The sequence below is a fragment of the Megalops cyprinoides genome, chromosome 15 (assembly GCF_013368585.1).
Source record: "Megalops cyprinoides isolate fMegCyp1 chromosome 15, fMegCyp1.pri, whole genome shotgun sequence".
NCBI lineage: Eukaryota > Metazoa > Chordata > Actinopteri > Elopiformes > Megalopidae > Megalops > Megalops cyprinoides.
This window is the reverse complement of record NC_050597.1, coordinates 26,326,190-26,348,961: the sequence shown is the minus strand read 5'-3', so window position 1 is coordinate 26,348,961 and position 22,772 is coordinate 26,326,190. Positions and strand designations below refer to the sequence as shown.

At 42.3% G+C, this 22,772-nt stretch overlaps 1 protein-coding gene across 1 annotated transcript in view; it reads right to left on the bottom strand.

The window, feature by feature from the left end:
* Window positions 1-19,356, bottom strand: part of pdzd8 (PDZ domain containing 8) — a 58,915-nt gene extending 39,559 nt beyond the window's left edge. The window contains exon 1 of the mRNA XM_036546879.1: window positions 18,360-19,356. Within this exon, the coding sequence (XP_036402772.1) occupies window positions 18,360-19,240 (881 nt within the window). The 5' untranslated portion in view covers window positions 19,241-19,356. The remainder of the gene's footprint in view (window positions 1-18,359) is intronic.
* Window positions 19,357-22,772: the final 3,416 nt, after the last annotated feature.

Below are 22,772 nucleotides of genomic sequence, written 5' to 3'. Positions count from 1 at the left end.
GGGTAAAGTACTTAACCCCCAGCTGCCTCAGTAAATATCCAGCTGGATAACATTGTAAAAAAAAAAAAAAGTAAGCGATGTAAGTTTCTCTGGATAAGAGTGCCTGCTAAATACCAATAATGTAATGTAATGTACATGAACAGAAGAAATCCTGAAATGTGTCCCTTTCCCCTATGATTACATGCACTGATTAAAAATAGTACAAACTGGAAAATGGAGCCCAAAGCATCAGGATATCTAAGGATACATATATCTCAATGTAAATCCTATAGTCCCTGTATTAACTAACCAACAACGGCAGCGCACCAAGATTCTGTTGTCTACTTAAAAAAGACACGTCTCTCAATGGGATTCAGCATGGAAGTCATTCAGTGCTATGTTCCCCGTCGGTGTCACACAGGCAAGACACCCATGTGCTGTGTGTCGTTTTGTGTGTGCCTGGTCACATGACGCACTCTCTGCACATTGGTTCTGGTCTGAGCCTTAAAGGGCAAATAGGGTTTGTCACCAGAAAACGATCCATGGATAACTGTACAATTAATAATCAGCACGTGTCGAACTGCTGGGCCAAATTGATTTCCCTTCTTCTTTTTCTGGGGGGAAAATAGTTGAGATATTTGAAAATGATCTGGGGGGGGGGGGGGGGGGGGGAGTGAAAATGATCTGGGACAGAGCACACAACCAGGTCCAAGCAGTTTACAAGGGCTACAGACACCGACAGGCTTTATAAAACCCAAACCACCTTATCTTTGGGTTTTATTTTCTCACGGACCTACCCCAGATGCCCTTTACCTCTGACTGGCCCAACGTATGCCTCTGGTCAGAGGAGGAAGCGCAAAGCTATCATTTCTACTCCCTTTGACACCGATTCATCTCCTCAGACAGCTACCCGGCATCTCCCTGACACCGAGCCACTTTCTCCTGACCCCATTTCAGGTGACTGACAGCGGCTGGCTGGGAAACCGTGCTGCGTTCCGACCCCTCACTCACATTCGGCCCTTTAAGAAGTTACACAACTTAATTAGCCTCCCCCCCCTCTACAAATAAATTTGTCAACTAAGCACACAAATAACCTTAAGAGGAGAGTAATAATGGGCTCATTATGCGCATGGGCATGGTTTTTGTCTGGGGGTGGATACGCCATCTCTCACAGCTGTTCCTGTTTCAGGCTTCCTTTGCTATTTTTAACCGAACGCCCCCCGGTTCCTATCAGAACCCTGTGCGGCCAGTGAGTAGCGCGGATGAGGGGGTGCGTCACACAGGTGAAAGAGGCTATGAATCGAACACACAAAGGGGCGTGCGAATGAGAACCAAAACATTGTTTGATCGAACCGGTGTCAGGGGATTAAGGGAACTACACAAATTTAGATATGAACCAACGTAACTGCTATGCTTGTTTCAAAAGTGTGTTATAAATTACTCGCGCCAGTTCTGGCCATGTATAATTAATTATGCAGAAATTAGTACCACATGGTATCTAAAACAGTGACACTCCTCTCCTTTTTGCTGTCATTTTGGTCACTTTTACTAGTTTGTCTTGTGTCGATGCCAGGAAGACCTACCAAGCCCTTCCTACAGAATTTCTCATGCCTAAATTTGGAAAGAGATTAAAGGCTTGCTCTCTGCAATGGTTCTGCTCTTAAAAAAGCTTGAACTGAGAAAACTTCACTTCTGCTCTCCCACCACCAGAAACCAACAAGCTCATTAAGTGGTATCAATGAAAAAGCTGCACAGACAATGAGGCTGGCCTCTAACCATGCAGCTAGTGTTCAAGCATTATACAGCCATATACGGTAAGAAGCAAAGTAACAGATCACACTCACAACAGTGCCTTCTCAAGGAGCTAAAGTCCTGCCACCTCGTTTCTGTCTCTTTTGTTGCCATAAACACAGCCCCTGAGGCGTTACCAGGAATGTCAAGGAAGAAGAAATGTGGAGATAAAGGAGGGCTTTCTGTACGCCCCGGCTCACATGGGAGGCCGACACACTTTGTCTTGAGGCGCCTGGCCCATCCCAGCAGTCTCCAGAGACAGGAAATGACATCACAAGCATGGATCCAGATGAGGCCTCAGTCGAAAGCCCTCCCACAAGACTGAGAGTGACACCAATTACTCAATCCATTGACCGAACCTCACCGCATTACGCTAAACCATGCCATGGTCGTGTCCATTCATTTCTTCCCCTCTTTTTTTCCCCTCTCTCTTTTGGCATCATTAGGGAACCGCATTCTTTTTTGACGCTTCAAGAAACAAAGGACAGTTCCAGTTTGACAGCAAAAAAGAGAAGGAAACTGGGTCAAGAGGGGACAGAGAGAGAGACAATAAGCGATTCAGCGGTGCAAAAGGGCGCACGGCTCGCCGGGGCACGAGCGACGGGCGGCGGCCCTCCGCCACAACGTCGAGTTAATTGGAAAACACGCCTGTGTTTTGTCTCAGCGCTAACGCAAACGGCAGATGAAGCCTATCGCTTTCAGCGCACGCCAGGGGCCTCTCCGAGCGGTCGCTATTAAAAATGCATTGCTCCGAGCCCTCTCCCTGGCCGACCCGCCGCGTAATTAGCTATCAGGTAGTGTTCACAAAGACTACGCTGCCCATGTAAGCTCTCAGGTCTTTCATTGATGCAAAGCATCCACGGCCAACTCCATGGTCATACAGCTGTTGCGCTAATAACATTTAATTTTTCACCTGTTATTTGTCCCCTGTGTGTATTTACCCTTTAACACAGGACTGTCATGAGAAGACTCATTTATGTATAGGTAATGAGGAGTGGGTGTGGCACGCCACGTCCTTGGATGATTAGGTCTAAACGCATTCAAGAAACCTGCTCTGCCATCTGTCCCATCTATACTGCTGAATTATTTATTTGGCTCATTTTGACACTGACCAGAGTTTTAAGAGTACAAAAATAGCTAGTGGCTTAAATAATATACTGTGCATTTTCATTTTTGAGGTTGCTTTTTGTACCACAATGTTGTTTTGTACCATTTTGATGAAATAAAAGTCAACTGGACTTCACGTCTTCAGAAAATTTTCCTTTTCTTTCCAGATTTCCCTAGCTTAGTGTTTTAACAAAAAATACATGTATACACATGAATCATTTTGGGTCAAACATCAATGGTACAACAATCATGCCCTACACAGGGTTTTGACCTGTAACTGTTCGGTTGTATCTTCTGACACGGCTTTTGGGGTACACTGTTCATTAAAATGCCCCCCTGCTCCTGCATGTCTATCCCCTATACTGTCAGTGTCCTTGGCAGCAGCCTCACATGTCTCAGATCCGATTATCGGAGCTGAGCTCATGGAAAGTCATTGGCTTTGCTAACTCTACCTCGGCTGGGCATTCCTCGTTAGCATGGTAACTCCATTTGCTAATCGTAAAGCTCTTTGAAGATTATCCCTTAAGCAATAATAAAAAAATGCTCTTTTGCGGTCTGCAACATAAACATGCATGGATTTCCTGACCCATGTCTAACAAAGGCCAGAAGAATTATTTATACAATTTTCCTATGTATTCCAGAGAGGAAAAGTTTTGGAATGAAAACGGAGATGAAAACTGGAGTTAGCATGAAGACAATTCTTGAGACCAAAGCATTGAGTAAATGAGCCTGTTTAAGAAGGACTGAAAGTAGAGGAGCAAGCACCTCACTGCCATAGACAGGTTTCAAAAGATTCCTGCTTTCTAGTTCTTTTGTTATAATATTAACTTTTTCTTTCAATTTCTGTTGATTTCATTTTCCTTTCTCCCCATCTTACGGATGCTATCTTGTCAATTTATGCTTTTCTCTGGTCCTTGCCGCTTTGTGGCAACTAGGGTACTTCAGCTTGCATGTGTTCTAATCACCGGGGACTGTCAGCAAATTGCTGTATTAAACCACTGCATTAAGGACTAATTGACATGTATACACTAACTTCAGCTTCACAGTATCATGTTACATTGCATTATTTATCACTTTAGCAGACGCCTTTACACAGGGTAACTTACATAGTTGACAATTTTACACATATTACGCTTCAGGATGTTTACTGCAGTAACATAAGAAATGAACTCTTACAGTGTGGCAAATTTAGCTTATTTTGGAGAGCAGACTAAGTTCTACTTCAGGGTAATTAAACTTTTCAGAAAGTCCCAAGAGAGTAGTCAGTAAACGGGGCTGTGTGTGTGACATGTTGAAAAGGCCTTACACACCCATAGGCTGGCATGCTGCCAGTGCAGGACTCACTGTATGGAACAGCACATACTGTTCCACTGTTCCAACAAGTACTTTGCAACACACAGATTCTACATGATAATGGACTACAACTCCTTATCTGGACTTCTGAACCTCTTATAATTAGAAACATTGTTTTGACTCATTTCATGAATTCTATACATGGTATCTGATGGAAAAAAAGACCTGGACGTTGAATATATCTTGACGATGTACAACATCAGTACTGGTGGTTTTGGTTTATCTCCTGTGCAATTTCAAGTGTAGACACTGAGGCTATCCAGTGATAACCACACATGTACATGACTGTTATCTTCCTCTACTTCCGTTTGGTTCTGCACTGATGGTGGTCACATGATCTGGAACGTTCAGTCTGTATTTTTGCTTCCACTTTCTGCTCCTTGTTGATACAGACAGAGACCCCTAATCACCACAGAATGTGGCTACATACCAATGTTTCGATTTACCAATGTGTGGATCCTTTGTAGTATCATAAAGGTACTCATGTAGTTCCGTTTTTTCGTTGGAGATGCATGTTTAACTTGAATCATGACTTACAGGGAACCCGTTGTCACTGCATCTTAAAACCAAAACAGAAATGTCTTTCCTCTTCTGTCAAAATCATCTGAGCAGTGACTATGACGCTCATAAACCAACCATCTTAGCACTGCCACTTGTTCATCAGTAAACCGATTTTTTTATATTCCTTGCATGTGTGATAGTCTTTAAAAACCACTGTCCATAATCCTCTTCAGCAAACTAATTCCCCGCCACTGGTGTATAGCGCCACGGAGGATATCGAGCTTCGACCCTGTGGTCACATGACAAGGCTTCAATATGGAAACCATCAACAGTCACTTGAAAATCCCTGCAGCCAGCACAAGGCCCATATCCCAGCAACCCAGTTTCCAAAAAAACTAATTCAAACCTGCTTCACCATTCAAGGGTGTCTCACGGAAACAGCTACAGGCACAATTGCGATTACACACTCGGTTCACTATCAAAAGATCTGTAAACTAAAATAAGCTTGACTTCCTGAACTGGCGAGGGGACTGCAGCCTATTTTAAGTCACTGTCACAAAATGGTGGTATACGTTCCCAGCAATAATCCCTAAAGTCACAGAGGAAGAGGAATAACCAAAAACAAGGTGAGAGGATTTTATAACCACCCACTGACAATCTCCAATAAAAGCTGATTTTGTCTGTGCATCACTGTTAGATAACTAATCGCCAACCTCAGGCTACCTGGCAAAAATGTGCTTCTGTGGTCAGTGGCACGTACATAAAACACTTTAGAGACATCTAACACAATAGCCCAGAGGTTCTGTGGAAAAAAAAACCCAGGGAATGTGTTTGGTTGGTCGTATCCATCATTTTTAAAATCAGCTTGTAACAGCCATTGACAATGTGTGTGCCACTCACCCAATAGTATTCCAGTTCAATGTTATTTATTTTTACCAGAAAACCTCAAATTAGTTTCAAGCTACAATTACATACATGTGTTAAATGAAAACTAAGGTGCACTACACGTAACTACAGCCATTCCTCATATCTGAAGACATCTCTGTGGTGTTTAAATGGAACAAAGGGAAGAGGCCATTGCATTCCATGAAAACACAGCAATGCAACTCCGCACACCAGTGCTATTCTTCCAACCGAGGGAATCGAGTTTGTTCAATGGTTACATAACAGGAGGAGGCTCTGCACCACCTGTACAGTGTCACAGGACCCAACTGCCAACTGGATCTCCGAGCGCTGACACTTTGACGCTGTGATGCGCCGGTGCACTTCACCATGGATGAGCTCACGCGGCACACAGAGGAGTCAAATTACATCTTGCGCAATGCAAAGAACCGTATATTTGTCAGGCTGAGCCCTCCGCTGGCTGCACAACCCAGTGAATTTTACTCATAAATCCACAATGTACATGTAAGGGGATGAGTCTGATTATGAGCTTGCTGTCCATTTTATATTTTTCTCTCCACAGAATTACTCTAAGCATTACTGATATTACTCTTGCGTGCAGTTCTGCTGCAAAATAAGCCCTTATGCCAATCCTTTCGCATTAGATGTGCACATTTAGTACATTACATAATGTCCTACATTTAAATCCTTGCTGTGATTAGCGCATCAGTATATTACCTCTGTGTATGGGAAGTATGACATAATAACTCGATAAGGTACAAGTTCCTTACTGTTTTCTGTGAGGTACAGTGACTGCTTGTCTTTAACATCATTGCACCATCAGTCTTCCATGGATGTGCTAGGGTCTCACACACATGGAGATAAAGTATGGTTCTTCTGTGTGGACCAACCATTTTCAAAAACATTCAGGAAGTCACAAACAGTAATTTCACATATGAAGCTAACACTATGGGAGAACATTATATTAAATTTTAGGGAAAAATCCCAAATGCCAAAACGCCACCTGCGTAATAACGCTGAGTTTGTCACACATACCATCTTAGCATACAACTACAGCAACAAATACAACTAGCTACAAAGGTTGCGTATCACCATCAGGTAGTTTGTTGTTAGCTAAATGGGGGACACAAGGTGAAAGGATAATAGCTACAACCTTCATGTAAATAGTAGCATCTGTATCATGTAATATCTCACCTGCATGCCAATGATAAGACTGGGGTTTTAACGGTGTAGAGCTAGAGAGATTCAGAGTTTACACACAAACAGAACTGACTGAAGCTGGAAAGGCCAACATATGCAGCTTCAAAGCTTTGCAGCACACAGCGTCACGTTTCAGCGGTCAGATTAATAAATGTAAAATCAAAGAGCCTTTTCAACAGAACTTTAAGAGTCAGCGGTACTGAAAGCAGGCTGATACGACATGAAACTTCCCAAGATGCAGTGTTGACTGCAAGAGTATGCAGTCAACACTGTGTGGTCTGCATATCTATCATGTACACTGCTAAAGCCTCAGTCAGCTTTGCAATTAGATCAGTCAAGTCCCACTCCAGTGCTCTGGCAAACAAAGTTTACTTAAGTTATCTCGATCAGAGACCTAGTCACTGGTTTCTGAAAAAAAAAGGCTTATATAAGGCCAGTTCTGGCAATATCAGAGAGCAAACTGAAGGTACATTTGGCTAACAGAAGTACACTTTGCTCTGTAATACTTATCTTGCCTGATACTTGCAAGCAGTGGTTGTGTGTTGCGACAGTGGTATGCTACTTTGAATCACTGTTCCTTTCATATTTATCTCATGGCTTTGCTTATTAGCATTCATATAAGCGAGGGGCTCTGTAAGTCAGCCAACACAAGGGCCTCTGTGATGCTAAATTAGCGTCAAACAATAACCGCCACTCCGTGCAGTTTGCACACTGTGCCATGTCTCATACAAAAAGAGGTGACCGCGGTGATTCACAGGATTCAGACACACTCTCACACTCGCTCTAGCTCTTTCCCTCCATTCTGTCTCTGCACTTCTCTTTTTCCTCTTCCTCTCCTCTCTCCCTTTCTCCTTTTTCTCCTTCCCCCTCCAGCTCTCCCAGTGCGGAACAGTGTGTCAAAAGTCTCCATTTAAAAAGGGTTCATGTCAAATGTGCTTATCTGAGCCCTACCCCCCCCCCCCCCCATGCTGTGCAAGAAGAGATAAGGTTCAGGCGCTGGGATAACAGATGTCTGGAGCGCAATTACGTAACAGTCAACACTGCTGGCAGGGGGGGGGGGGTTTAATAGGTCCAGGGCAAACAGCTCGAGAGATATGGGCTCAGGTTAAAGCCACCAACATAAACCAACACCTGAGGAGAATGTCATAAGCACTATTAAGCTGTTGCATTTTAAAGGGAGTTTTCATTGTCAATGCGTGCCCTAATATTTAGCTCAGAATACCACAAACACATTTGAATGACTACCAATGATAAGTCAGTCCACATGACGGAGCTACATGACCTATACATAATTGAGCTTCGCCATTTTGATATTTACATGACAAGCCCTGTGTTTAACAAATATTCCACATGACAGAGACACATTTTCATTAATAAAATGAAAATTTATCTTGCCATCGACTATAGGGCCCAGAGAAATTGGAAGTCCATCCTCCTGGAGTGCCCGGAAAGGAGGGGTGGCTGTCCCTCACACCACAGAGACACACAGAAAGCGCTTGCGACCCATCCCCTCCTCACGCATTACTTCTTGACAGCACAATCTGGTCGGCGTCAGCTACCAGCCAGCTTTAAAGCTTTACTCCGGTTATATCACAGCCGCCGAGCTAATGAGGCGGAAAGCCACTGCAAAGGTTAGGCCCACTCACATCTCAGTTTCAGGAACTGCTGTATTAATTCATAAACACGCATTTATTTCAATGAGCACAGGGTGGTTTTTCTGTGGCAGTGTTTGTAGGACAGGTAGCACAGGTCCTGGTAATAGCACTAGTATTTGTCAGAGAACTTCTTAGCATGTTAAATTATTAAACTGTTAAATCATTCAAATTACTGTTATTTTCTTGGATCGCTGAGGTCTGCTTGAGTTGTTCATTCGTAAATGTTAATAGTGAAGAGCCTCAACTGTTTAATATGGGTCATTTGCATATATGGTATAGTATTAGTGTCATATTTGGCATGCCACCTAAGAGCAAATCATTGGGGCTCAGTAAATCTCTGCATCCTACTCCCAGTCTCAACAGTAACAACAAAATGCTGACAAACCACTTTAAAGGAAACATTTTGACTAGGCTGAAATTTACACCATGTAAGCAATATGTTAGGATAACACTGATGTATTAACATTCCCTCTGATGGTTAATAATGCAAAATAAAATCAGAGTAATAACATATCAATGTAGTACTAGTCTTTAAGAAACAATTTTCAAGTAATATTTTGATGATGTTCACTTTTAATTACCTTTCTCCCCAGACACATTTACCTGGAGTGATTTTCAAGGCTAGCTGTCATTCAGGGTTACATATTCTGCCCCTCACTTATACAGCTCCAATCTCCAATCTAAACCTAAGCCCCTCATGTCCAAAGTTCAGCACTCTAAAGCACATTGTTTTCAGCCCAAAGTTAAGAAATAGGAATTATGCTTTTATAACGGAAGCCCATTCTAATATATAATATGAAAAGTAGACATAACAGTGCATCTGTGTTTTTTTACATTCACCTTGCATGTAAAACAATGTGTGCGTAACAGCACTAATATAAATACAACATAATAGACCGATTAATGATCACTGCTTACACATTGTCCAACAGATCTTCCAGCTGCCATTATTTGCCTCATATTTAGTGTCTGCTCTTGTGATAACCTCCATCTCACAGTTTCCACTCAAGCCTCACTATGAGACTGTAGATTCCTTGTATAGCGGCCCATGTGTTTCCCCTAGAGCTACACATGTTATTGTTTTTTCTCTCCACTCAGCGGTTCTCCTTCGTACCGCTCTAATGCTATCGTAATGCATCACGCATTAAAAAACAGGATCCACACTTTCCAACCCAGAATATTGACAAGTCTCCACCTAAGGGGGTTATCAGATTCCTCTAAAACAGTACTGTAATACACTGACAGTGCTACACCAGAGAGGTAAAAGCTATCTGACATGCTGTTCCTCATGTATGAAACTAACTGTACCCTTTCCCTTGTTTTGAATCCATCCTCTAAAACACAGTCTCTTATTCACAAAAGCGTTCACACCACAGTATTGCACCTATGAAATCCGAACTTTGTCCAATTAAAATTTCTCAAGGTGAAAAGGACTTCTGGACCCAAAAGAACCCAGCTCGCTTTACAAACAAGTTGAGTAGTACTCTGTCCAAGCAAAACAGTATTAGAGTATAATAATTTTACACTTTCATCAGAATATTTTTTCCACCTAAGCAGTTACACTAAATTCTTTAAAGGAGCTGTTTCTGTGACAAGCAGCAGAGCCTCGAGGGAACTGTAGTTCTTATTGGCTGATTTAGAGTGTTCCCAGCACATTAGTAAAATGAGTGGCACAGAATGCTTTGCTGTGCAGTGCACAATATAAAGTGTTTTGTAATGCACACTGGGGAACGTAGCTTAATAACATTTCAGCACACTCTAAATTGCCCAATAAGAACTGCTCCCACATCAAAATAACGCAGTCAATTAAACACAGACAGTCCAATGTCAACCGTTGCAATATGCAAATGTGTAAGCCAGTCAAAAGTCTAGTCTGAACACAGCAGCATAATTTTTGCATTCTGTGCAAACCCTGCAAGCACTGCATGACTTTTATAGAACATGACTGTAACCAGTATCAGGAAAGTTAAGTCAATGTTAAGGGGATAATTAGCATTAAAAAGCCAAAATGATAAAACTTACTTTGCAGCGTAATGGATAAGGGAAATACATGTTCGCTGAAATACCAAATGCGGTTTTGTAAATAAACTAAAAACTGGCCAAACAAGGGATCTGAAATTAACAAATACCCTTTAAATCCTTTATTTTTCAATGTCCACACGAGTAGAAATTCTCTGTATCTAAAATCTCTGTAATGATACACGAACAGAGGGACCTGTTCCTAGCAATGGGACTCCAAAAAAAATCGGCAATTGCATGGGTAAACAAAAGTTGAGTAGCATTCAGTGTTCCTTTTGGGCACTTTTAAGATAAGAAACAAAGCACTGATTTTGTCCCAGGATAACAAAAGGCCTATGACGCCTTACCCACAATGCCTAACATGTTATCAGTTGCAATTACCTTGAACCCCCCACATTTTTGCATAGTCTAATGCACGTTTACTTTCAAATGCTGCTAATCTCACCTGACTCGTCCACACTGGCAAAAAAAAAAAAAATGTGCCCACAGTATGACCAGAATGCTGTTCTGATTTTGATCTTTTCAGAGTTTTTGTTTGTGCCTTGAAGGACACAACTGATGGTAACTGATGGCACCTCCGACCGAGATAATCAAGGGAATGGCACTCCCCATTTAGAGCAATTTCATTAGAATGATATGTTCCAACCAAAATGAGATATAAAAAAGCACAAACATGGGGCCCCCAAATGGCCCAGACAGCAAAGACTGAGGCCTGCGGGCCAGGTTTGACACCGGCCATGTCATCTGCTAACAATGACCCGCAGAAGCAGTACCACCAGGGGACAGTGGTGGGTAGATTGACCAGGGTCTCCTCGTCGCACCACTCTTTGCAGCCTTTGACGAGTTACTCAGGTGACGTCACCGGAGTATGGCCTATCCTCCTGCTAACATCCACTTCATTGTCACATATTTCATGCTACCTGTAGCATGAAAAAAGTACCATTGGAGTGCATGTGTATGAGATGTCTGAATTTATCAAGCCCTGCACTCTGACACAAGTGCGGACGTTGTGCAGTGGGCATAGTGGTAAGTAGCAGGGCTCGTAACCACACTGACAAAACTGGTTTGATTCCCCACTGGGGGGTTGCTGTTGTACCCTTGGGAAAGACACTTCACCAACAATTGCTCTTGATAAGAATGTCTGCTAAATTTACATTACATTATTGGCATTTAGCAGACGCTCTTATCCCGAGCGACTTACATCAATTACATGTTTTTACAATGTCATCCATTTATACAGCTGGATATTTACTGAGGTAACTGTGGGTTAAATACCTTGCCCAAGGGTACAGCAGCAGTACCCCCATGGTGAATCGAACCGGCAACCTTTCGATTACGAGTCCTGCTCCTTAAACACTATGCTACACTGTTTTGCACTATGCTACACTGCTAAATGACAATGTAATGTAGAAACACTGCTCAATTCAGGCTGTCTAAAGTCAACAGCTTTCTTCCATACCAAAGATGATGAAAATGGCAAAATTTCCACAAATGTCCAGCATCTACCTAGTCAACAAGAAAAATCACATGGAGTCTCTACACTCTACAGCACTGATGGTCTGACCAATGTTAAATTTTCAATCAGTTACAATTTTATTCTCTCAGTTACAAGTGGACTAGAGTTTTAGTACATTTTAAAGCTTTGGCTGCTGGTCTCTGAGGAGCCAGATCTCACCAGACTAGTCCGGTCATGCGCATCTGATGATTCGCGCATATCTCACACCAGGCTCAGGGGATGATTCCAACATTCCGTCAGGTGCTCACCTCGCATTCCTGTTTGGGACAAGGAGACCTGCCAGGCCAGAAAAATGTGACGCAGGTCACAGATACCAGCGGCTGACGCTAATCAAACGCAGACCTTTGGCGGCAGAGGCGGAGTTTACGGTTGACCTCACCCACCATCAGTTCAAACCAGGACTGGCTTAATTCAGCCCTATACCACCTGACACCGAATTGCCCACTATGGCTTTCCGGCATCAGATTTCCTGCTCTATTCTGATTACTTTTATCGTCTGGGCCAAACGGCCCGGCTGTCCCCATTTGGCCGCCAGGCGCTTCTCTTTTCACACTTCTCCCCTGCCCTTCCCCGCCGCTCTCGGTGACACGGGCCCTGGGCCTGGCTATAGTGGCGGGTATAAGGTGCTGTATTGTGACTCCTTCCAAGACGCTGGATCAATGTGTCAGGTGGATGAATAAATGATAGCAGCATGAGACTCCTTAAGCGGCGTATCGTTTGCGGAGAGGGATGAGAACAGTGTATTCGCGTGACCCCTGAACGTGCCGAAAAAAAAAGCCTTTAGCCTTTCACAGAGCAGGGTGAGAAGAAGCATGAGGGTGAGTGGTTATGAGAACCCAGAAGGGTGCAGTGGGATCACAATGGGTAAAGGTCAACTTTATTCACCGCATGGTATAATGTTAGCACTAGTTTTTTTAACAAAGTGTACTGTAAGAACCTGTAGTCCCAGGAATCAATCTAAAATTGACCAATGAGAGCAGACAAACATATCATACCTGATACCCTTTGCATCCAGTCACTACACAGTGGAGCTTTAAAAGTCACATTAACTCATCAGTTACATCAGTTTTGAAAGAATGTAAACTGACAGGGCAGAGTATCACTACACCTGAATATGGGGAACAGGATAAGAGAAGTTTTGAGGAGAGAGGTTGGACTCAAAACAAAGTGTACCGTACTGACAAAACCTGGAGTCAGAATAGCGGACATTGAAAGGTGCAGAAGTATACATGTAATCCTTTCTGTCCCAAATGTCATGACTGGGAAACGGAGGTAAGACTATCCATTCAAAACCCTTGATATAGACCCTATGACAAGGCTCACGGACGTTTGTTCTGACAGGACAAAATGCTGCATGGCTTCAACAGAAAAGTTATTAAGAGAACACCGATGTGAAACCCTGCCATGTTGGCTTGGACCAAACTTTCAATGGCATCCGAGTGGACGAGCCTGTCAGGTCGAATAGGATTTCAGTATGTCACTGAAGCCTCATTAAGATGTACTGGTTCACTAAGAGTACTGATATCTTCTTTATCACTTCAGATAGCTTACATGCTCCATATCGGTCATCATGAATTCAGCGAAAACCCCCTAATAACATAGCATGGTCATAGGACTTCAAGGAGAAAGTCAGATGCCATTTTCAGTATGATTTCAATTTAGAAAAATGAAAACAAACAAAAAAAAAAAAAAAGAGTTTACCTTTTTGAGTTAGGATATGGCTAAACTGCGCTTTCCTCTTTTTCTATCACATGGCCCAAACCGAGACTGCTTTCAATCGAACCGGAGACGCTGAGGTCATTCCTGGATGAGTACCAGACCCCACTCTCAGCTCAGAGCCCAGCCATCTGCCCCATTCAGCGTGTCCAAAACTCCCCTGCTGCTCGGCTCCACTTGCTTTCCCCATGCCGCTGCGTATCTGTGCAGCCCCCTGTGAAAGTCAGAGTCAGCTCCTGAACAGCTAACACTTGTCTGGTGTTTAAGTCTATTCTCTAAATAATCCCCACCAATGAAACAGCTGTCTGAAAATACAAAAAGTCTGATTCTGTGGTACATTCCTGAATTTTATGCCTCAGCAAAAGAGCAGTAATGACATAAAATGTGAGTGTATGACCTCCACATAAAAAGGTAAGTAGTGGCATTTTTTACCAGAAAAACGTAGTGACTTAAGTGTGACTTATGCAACAAATATGATGCCAATGTAATGCACAAGGGTGACTAACACATAAAAAAAGACTAATATGTAGGCGTAATACTTAAAAAAGCAGTAGTGACTTAAGCATGAAGGGGCCGTAAGGACCTAATAGATAAATGTGACCAAGACAAAAATGGAGTAAGGTGATTAATAGGCAAGTACGACTCCTACAACCTTCCATTTCTAAGGGCAGTGCCCAATTTTAAAGTGCTTTTTGGCCTATCATAAGCACTTCTACATCCCACAATTCATATCCCACTCTCTTCTACCCCCCCCCACCCCCCCCCCCCCCCATCTCACCTCCTCTGCCTCTTGTCTGAGAGTGCACCTCCCAACAACTTCCAATCCCCAAGGCCTTGCCTGCCTTCAAAAAGTCATCCCTAACTACTGTATATACTACCACCCATATCAGTCCCCAACTCAGCAGCTACTCCAAACACTGGCTAGCTCCTCCAGGCATCAGTCAGGTACTCAGACTCAAGATGGATAGTCAGCTGCTCAGAGTTCAAAACAATCACTATCAGTTCAAAACAACACTGAGCCGAGGTGACTGACCCCCCACTTCCTCAGTCCCTGGGTCTGAACAGGAATTGTGGCTTTGGCTCTCAGAGTCGGTTCTGTCAGCTTCCCACAAGTACTCCTCTGTTCACCTCTCATCTTTAACTTTAGCTCCGCTTGACTTTCAACAGCACTCATCAATAATGTGTTCCCACACAGAACTGGTAATACTTTTACAGTATTTGCATTTTCAGCAGAGATGGTTAATCAAGTCATTGTCCTGAAAAACATTTAAAGGGGAAGGCAAATGACCTCTGCAACAGAGCAGAGAGTTCTTATAATGACATATGACCTATGGTTTGGCTCAAAGCAGGTTAAAATGTTTGTTTAGCTACCGGTAGAAGACTGTTCTCTTATGCCATTCTTCAGGTTTTCATGACCAGTAACTAACTTTTGTTGGTGGGTGTTCTCTCTGCAGGAAACAGGCTCAGATTGTTCCTGAAAAAGATTTTGGCAAATGATTTTGAACATTGACAAAGCTATGTTACCTAATTGTTCCACAAAAACCATTGCATCACTGCCAGCCAGTTTTTTTTTTTTTTTTATAAATGAAGAACCCTTCTGCAGAGCTTCAAGGGATATTACAGCAGAAGCTCAAAGTAGTGAACTAAACAAGACATTTATTTACTTGCATGGCAGGTGCCATTATTCAGGGTACAGCTGCATGGGAAGAAACTAATTTAAAATACAAATCGCATTTAGAAAGGGGGAGCACGTCCAAATGTAGACCAAAGGTGAACTCTGCGCGAGTGCTTTGCGCGAAACAAAAACACAACTGCAATCAGTCCAACTGCATCAGGTATGCAATTCGTCCGGCTGCAAAGCCTACTGGGCCTCCACTCACTGACAAATTAACACACAAACAGAGACACAAGCTATTCTGAATTATTCGCCTACTTGACCACGACCTACTTGAAACTGCTTGTGTCACACCCATAACAAAGAGGCAACCACATAGGACAGAGTGCTGCAAGCTCCAGTACGGCTGCCACAGTGCAAGCGACTGGTGACACGCTGTTTGAGCAGAACTGACAGTTTGGGTGAGTGAAAGGGAAGTGAACTCTTTATGCATTCATCTTGTGCAAAGCTGACACTTCTTCAGAGAAACATCTGACACAGAGCGTACCCCCTTGCAGTTTGCACAAGGTTCTGTAGACATCTTACAATGCAAAACTGTATTGTTACAACCGATGAGCTGCTAGCTACAATAACGATTCAAAACGCTCTTGTTCTCCCAGTTATCGTTTCATAATAATTTTACATGATTTTATATTATTAATGACACAGGCTACCACTAGTGCAATTAGCTAAATGTAGGAGGTTATTCCATTAGAATTATTTAGTGTGATTGACTTGTGTTATCTTGAGATAATTCTGGCTGCTCAGATTACATAACAATATACAACAGTACTGTACTTGAGCCCTGTACCTGAAAAGACTAACATTTCAGAGACAGTATCAATAGGCCAGATACATCTGCCAACTGCATTCTGCAATTACATATTCCTCAGAAATGTGATAAATACGGCCCCTCAAAGGTGAAAAACTATTAATCTGTTTTGACCCAAAGCATTCTGCAGTAGCAGACACCTTCCCCAAAGAACTGCCAGCTTTTTTAACACTGCTGACATGGGTGGATGTCACCACTTCATCAGGACCACACACAGAACAAGCTGGGTGGACAACAAGGTGTCGGTTAAACACACTGAGCAGAACATCCACAGCATGAAGTTTCTTGTTTCATTGCTGACTACCTTCTCCTTTCTTCAAAATACCATGAGGTTGTGAGTCAAGAGGGGCCATTTTTAAGGTGTCAACTGTTACACTTTCAGTTTCTCAGATTGTTTTAAATGTTTATCCATCTCTTCAATTAACATCAGCCTGTAGACTGGCTTTTGTATTTATGCTTTTACATTGTGTGGAAGATTAAGACATGGAATTCTTACAATAGGAAGAAAACATTCAATGTCTTAAGAGGTTTAAAAGGCTCCTGAATTACTTTAACCTTACATTACATTTTGCAACAAACAAGTGTTTCAACAACTTTTTGAAGACTAAAACAAAAAGACCACTCACACCACAGAAAGAACTGAAAACTTCTGAGTCAAAAGCAAACAAATCCCACAGAAATCTGATATGAATTTCATGAAATACAACCACATCCTTTTTGAAATCCTGCCATATCCTTTTGCCTTCAATTTGTCACACGGCTTTCTGATATAAAGCTGACATACCCTCACAAGTCTCACTTGCAACATGGCCATGTTCTATGCATTTATTATTTGTGTCATCATCAAAACTATGACGAGAATCTTGGAGGACCATGCCGCAGAATCTTGCAACATGCAATGGAATACATGCAGTATAGGCCTACATATATCGCACTCTATGATCTTCTGCTACCATTGTAATGGTGCTTGCTGTTTTCTGGTAAGATCAAACATTTGGAATAGATCACCATATCAACGGCAGGTGATGGTGGAACAGAACAGAAAGAGCAATGTGGTGTCATCAGAGTGAAAGGTCTGGCATGCAACAATGTGGAAAAGTGAGGATTAAAGAATTAGATGATGCTATGAACCCATGACAGTATATCAGAAAAGATGTCATTTTTAAATTTAGTCTACTCACCATACACAATGCTCTGAAAGCCACATTCTTTTCAGAAAAGCTTTTACATTACCTATCTCTGATAGACCTTCCATTCTGAGTGACTGCTTGTTGTGGTCCTCTTTCAAGAAATACCAAGTTTTAAAATATTGTTAAATAAGAGTAAAATGTTTCGTGCTAAATGGATAAAAACTGCCATGACTGTTGTATTAAAAAGCACAAACATCGGTTATCCAGTGACGTGCAATCGGACAAGATTGCAGATATTTACTACACCAACACGTTCAGATGCTGGGTGATGTGCTACTAACCTGTGACACTAACTTCTCTTAGGAAAAGGGAAACAGTTAGTACAGGTAGATGATACTTCACCCATTTTAATTGCACAATAAAATGACTGCTAATTGATTTTCCTTTGCAGTCTCTTTTCCACACCAAGCTGTGAGAATGTAAAAACTTTCTCAAGGTAGTGACAAGGCACTCCTTGGTTTGCACATCCCCACAAGCAGTTGGCAACAGGTGCACGCTGTGCATCGACTAATATTGTGTAAACTTTTGTGTTTATTCTGCTTTGATTGCAGAAATAACTCGGTCATGGACACATACAAACCTCTTTTTCTTCAGCTATGTGTAGCTACACAGGCACAATGTGTAATATTAGGACTGGCTTCTTTCACTGTGGTTTAAAATGGATTAACTAAAAACGCTGATCTAAGAACCGCAGAATGTGTCATTGACTGAACATTGAGTTGATAGTACACCAGGTAACTTTCAGTTGAGCCACTGTGGATACACATCCATTTGACGTGATGTGAATGCCAACAGATAGCGGTGAAATTCAACACTGAAATAATTCAACGACTTTTCTTGGTGATACATTTGTGAAATGTGGGATACCTTCAAGTCACCAGCTCATCTGTAAAACGAGCTGCCAGTTTAGCATCATCAAAGATAACTAAACAAGGAGATTTACCTGATTTTGTAATTTGGCAAAGTGTGTTTCTTCTTAATGACCCGCTTCAATTGGTTTACAATGATGGAGGTGAGTTGGGGTAAAGGTCTACCCTCGAACTGCGACTTCACTTCGAAGTCTATCAATGGGTCTTCCAGGAAGGAAAATGACCAGTGCGTGAAAGGCATACGGGTAAACTGCAGTTTCAGCCTTCCTTTGACTCGGGTCATCTTCACAAATAGGTAGGCGGATTTCCCGAAGACCAGGTCAACATCAATCGCCAGGTGAAACCCGCCGTTATACTCTAAGTCTACCTCAAAATTTAGCTCTTCGGGCATGCCATCCTCGTTGCACGCCACTGGCTTCATAAGTTTTGCGGTTTTGAACACAGGCAATGAATTACCCAGAGAAATATCCCGGAGACTAAGTCCCTCCAGTAGCCGCCCAGCTGTCTTGGTTTGTAGCAGCTCCTCGAACTCCACCTTGATCTTTTTGGTCACCCAGTGTCTGACCACCGGAGTGTCCCGGAGTTCACGAAAAAGGAACAAAAATATAGCGTTTAGAAAATTACACGTCTCCGGTTGAGATGTGTGGAGGGACTCGTTTTGAGAAGGCGGCGGCTGTTGTTTGGGGCTACTGCCGGGGACAGCCGCTTCCTGTTGCCTCGGACAGATGGCCTCTTGCTGTTTGGATGCTGCAGATGCCGTGTTGTCTGGCTGCTGCTGTCCTGATTCGGCATGTTGGTTATTAAAGTAATCCTTCAATGCGGGTTCAGGCACTGCTTTGACATATTGCACTGTCCTAGCAATAGGCTCGGGGCTTCTCCGATACAACAGCAAGAGCTGTAATAGCAGAGTGATGACTGCCCCAGAAAAAGCAGAAATAAATATCAAGTAAATCATTTTAAAACGGCTCGCTATCTTACCGTCTTCGTGTTAAAATTGTATCATGTTCCACGGCTTAACCGTATTAACAAAAGCAAGTTCCACCTGGACGATCACAAAGCTGCCATATCATCTGCCTCTTTCCTAAGGGTTCTGGGCTCCTCAGCTGATTGGGCGGACGTATGACGCGTAATCACCGAAAAGTCGTGCGTAATGACGGAGTTTGCCGAAGTGTTACGCAGCTGGCATTGAGCTCGGACCCGGTGAAGTCAAGCGGGATTTGCAAGTCACTCTTTTGAGTCATTTTATCTCGAATTCGGCAGCAAAAGCAAGGGGTTTCGTCACGTCTGCTTATGGTTCTGTTGGTATATTTGCTGGTGGTTTTAATATTGAAAATGTCGGGCCACGTATTAAAGCCAAAACGGATCACAAAACTGTATTTCATATAACAGAACCCCGAGACGAGGAATTCAGTTCGGGTTTCCCTTTAGACTATCGAAACCTCGTATTCTACAGGGGGGCGCTCGTAGTGGTTATTCGCCTTTGCATTACCAGCTGTTTTTGAAAATGTCAAATGACAGAAGCCGAAATGGGACTAAAATTATTTTTATTATTTATTTTATTATTTAGCCGATACGGCTGTGTGGATTTTCCTGAGCGTTCGTGCAGCAAATAAGCAGCACATTGAAGAAATTACACAAGAACAAAAATGTAGGTACTGTGATGACTAATCCTCAATAAGAATTGCTGATTAACCTGTTAAACCCCCAGCATTATTTCCCAAATGCGGATTAGGGTGCCCCTAGCGATATTTTGCGCGTCTTTGTTAAATACTTGGGGTAAAGTGTGGAATTACATTTTGTTTAAAACAATCTAAGGAGAGTAGGTCTAAAATAATTTAAAGCGTTCAAGACTAATCACCGCAGACTAATGTGTTCAAACGGTTCACCTTAACGGTGATTCACACTTATGAAGTGATAGATGTCACAATAAGGTTTGCCGGTAGGGGTATGTATCTAGATACAGTTATCAGTATCTGGAGGGTTACAGGTTAAATTTTAATTTAAAGAAAACTGACAAGCCCTGTTGAAAGGGTAAACAGTGTGAGACAGCCATCAGTTTACAGAAAAATCCTGTGTAATGTGCCTCTGTGCAACTGTCGCTTTTCAGAACAGATCCAAAAGGGATGGACCTAGGCACAAACTAAGGATGTGTTTTCAAAGGGAAGCTGGTGAATGATGGTATGTGAGTGGGATGCATAATGAGGCTGGATTCATAGGATGCTGCACATGAAGAATCAGCTGGTGTGGGCTAGCGCTATTGTTTTTATCCAAAGAAACTTGCATATCTTACATTTTTGCATTTTATTCATTTATACAGCTGAGAATTTTGCAGAAGCAATTCAGTTTATTGACATTGTTCAGGAGCCCAGCAGGTCAAGGGTGATCTTCTGCTCACAGCTTCTGTTCTGTAACCATTATGCCACATTGCATGCCCCATGTCAATGTCCTTGCAGTCTGAGGAGAGGATCATTTTAACCTGGTGATAGTGAGATTTTTGATCGGCAAAACCGATAGCTGGGAGACACCTTTTGGGATTTGAAGAGGCTAAGCTAGAGTCCAGATATTCTTGAAGAGACCTGCATATCAAAAGAGAAATAGATGATGCAATGAGAGTATAAAAAACCATACAAGGCTGTGAATTGGGAGATACCGTATGGTCAGGGAACAGTGACAGTCAAAAGATCAATCCTTCTGGTATGCCCACTGAGAGATGAGTGGCTTAGGCCAGGTCACAGCTCTCCTGGACGCATTGCTGGTTCAGTCCGCCAGGTCGGAGGAGAAACGGCTCATTTGTGACACTGTCCAGAGTTTGACCCACTTGGTGAGAGGCCTGGAGGAGGTGTACCCCATCAAACATTTGGATATTTATAGTAAATGCTCACCGCATTATTTGGGTTTAAGTATATTCAAGCATGTTTCGTGTTTAATGGAAAATTGTGTGAACCGAAGACTCTGTGTAGTCCAATTGATCATTTTCTTTGACATAAACAATGGTTTCTCTCAGGATCAGAATAGCATAGATGAAAAACGCTTAATTCTTGCAGATCCACTTAAAATTTCACTCTGTGCCTCCAAGTCAGAATAGAACCCGTATATAATGAGACACATGGTTACAATGAGCGACAAGAGTTACATTCTAAGTCAGTTCCTTGCAATTTACCCCCCCCTAAACTTCACTGTAGGAATGAAGATGGCAGTTTGGAAAGCAAATATGGCCTCAGCAGATAAGAACATCCCTTTGGCATAGTATTGCATGTTCTGTCTTGCCCCATTTTGGAGCACTGAAACAAAACATACAGATGTTCATGAAACCAACACCACAGTTCTGGTGTCATACAGCTATCTGAGAGAGGCTGACACCTAGTGGATGTATTTAGTTTGGCTTTAATGTATTGTATGTATTGTTTCTTCAGCAATGCACAGTAGTTTTAAACCCTACAATTATAAAATATGTACATTAGTGGTTAATGACGTTTCTAGACTTTTATGAATAAATGTCATACCTGGAACACACCTGAGCAGAAAACCCCCCAAAAAATGATCAACAATGAGATTGCTTATGGTAGGAAAGTGATACAATCAATCTCATATACATTTCAGTCATATTGTAAGTTGTTGCCAGTAAGTCAACCACCATGTTGAGGGCAGTTCCTGTCAAAGTGTAGTAGGTCTTCAGATGAGTCATGTTGCTGACCTGTGATGTGGTTTAGCTTCCATTACACTTGATATGGTGGATGGGTATGATATGAAAAGTGAAAATATACTAAATATACTAACTATACTAATTATAAGCACAGACCTCCCCCACAAGAGAAATATTCCAAACTTAACACTTGATTTGTGGAAAGCACATTCTTTTTGAAACCTTTTGATGTATAAAAATTATGTGCTTAAAAATTATGTTCTGATTAAAAAGGCCCAATATAACCCAAACCTTCATTCAGATGCAATGCGCAGATGAACTGAGCTGTCTTCACTTTTATTTAATGACGGTCATTTTTTGATGAGCCCTTTCAGTTGCCCGAGCAGTGACTTAACACAAGGTAGTAAAACATCACTGTATTTAAATATAAGACAGCGTGTGGCAGGTGCACAAAAGGACTGGAGCACTAAAGAGAACCAAAAAAGGGATTGTTTTTTACCCTGATTGCCACCCTGGGAATCTGAGGGAGAAGCGAATGTAATTTTATTTCCCAGTGGACAAGCAACTGCAGATTGAGAGGGGTTCAGCAAAGCAGGTTTGTAGTACATCCTCCAAATCCTCCATGGTCTGATATAGCTTGTTGTCTTAGTAACCACTATCTTAAAACTTGAATGATTTGACCAAGATGTCTCATGTCTCATGTCTGTTATGCCATATCCCATCAGACAGCTGGATCAAGAAAGGTACTGATTCTTAGCTAGTAATTAGCCTTTTGAGTCTGTTGATAAGGAAGTGGCATTGCTGCCAATAAAGGCAACAAGTGATACCAAAAGGCTTGAGGAGA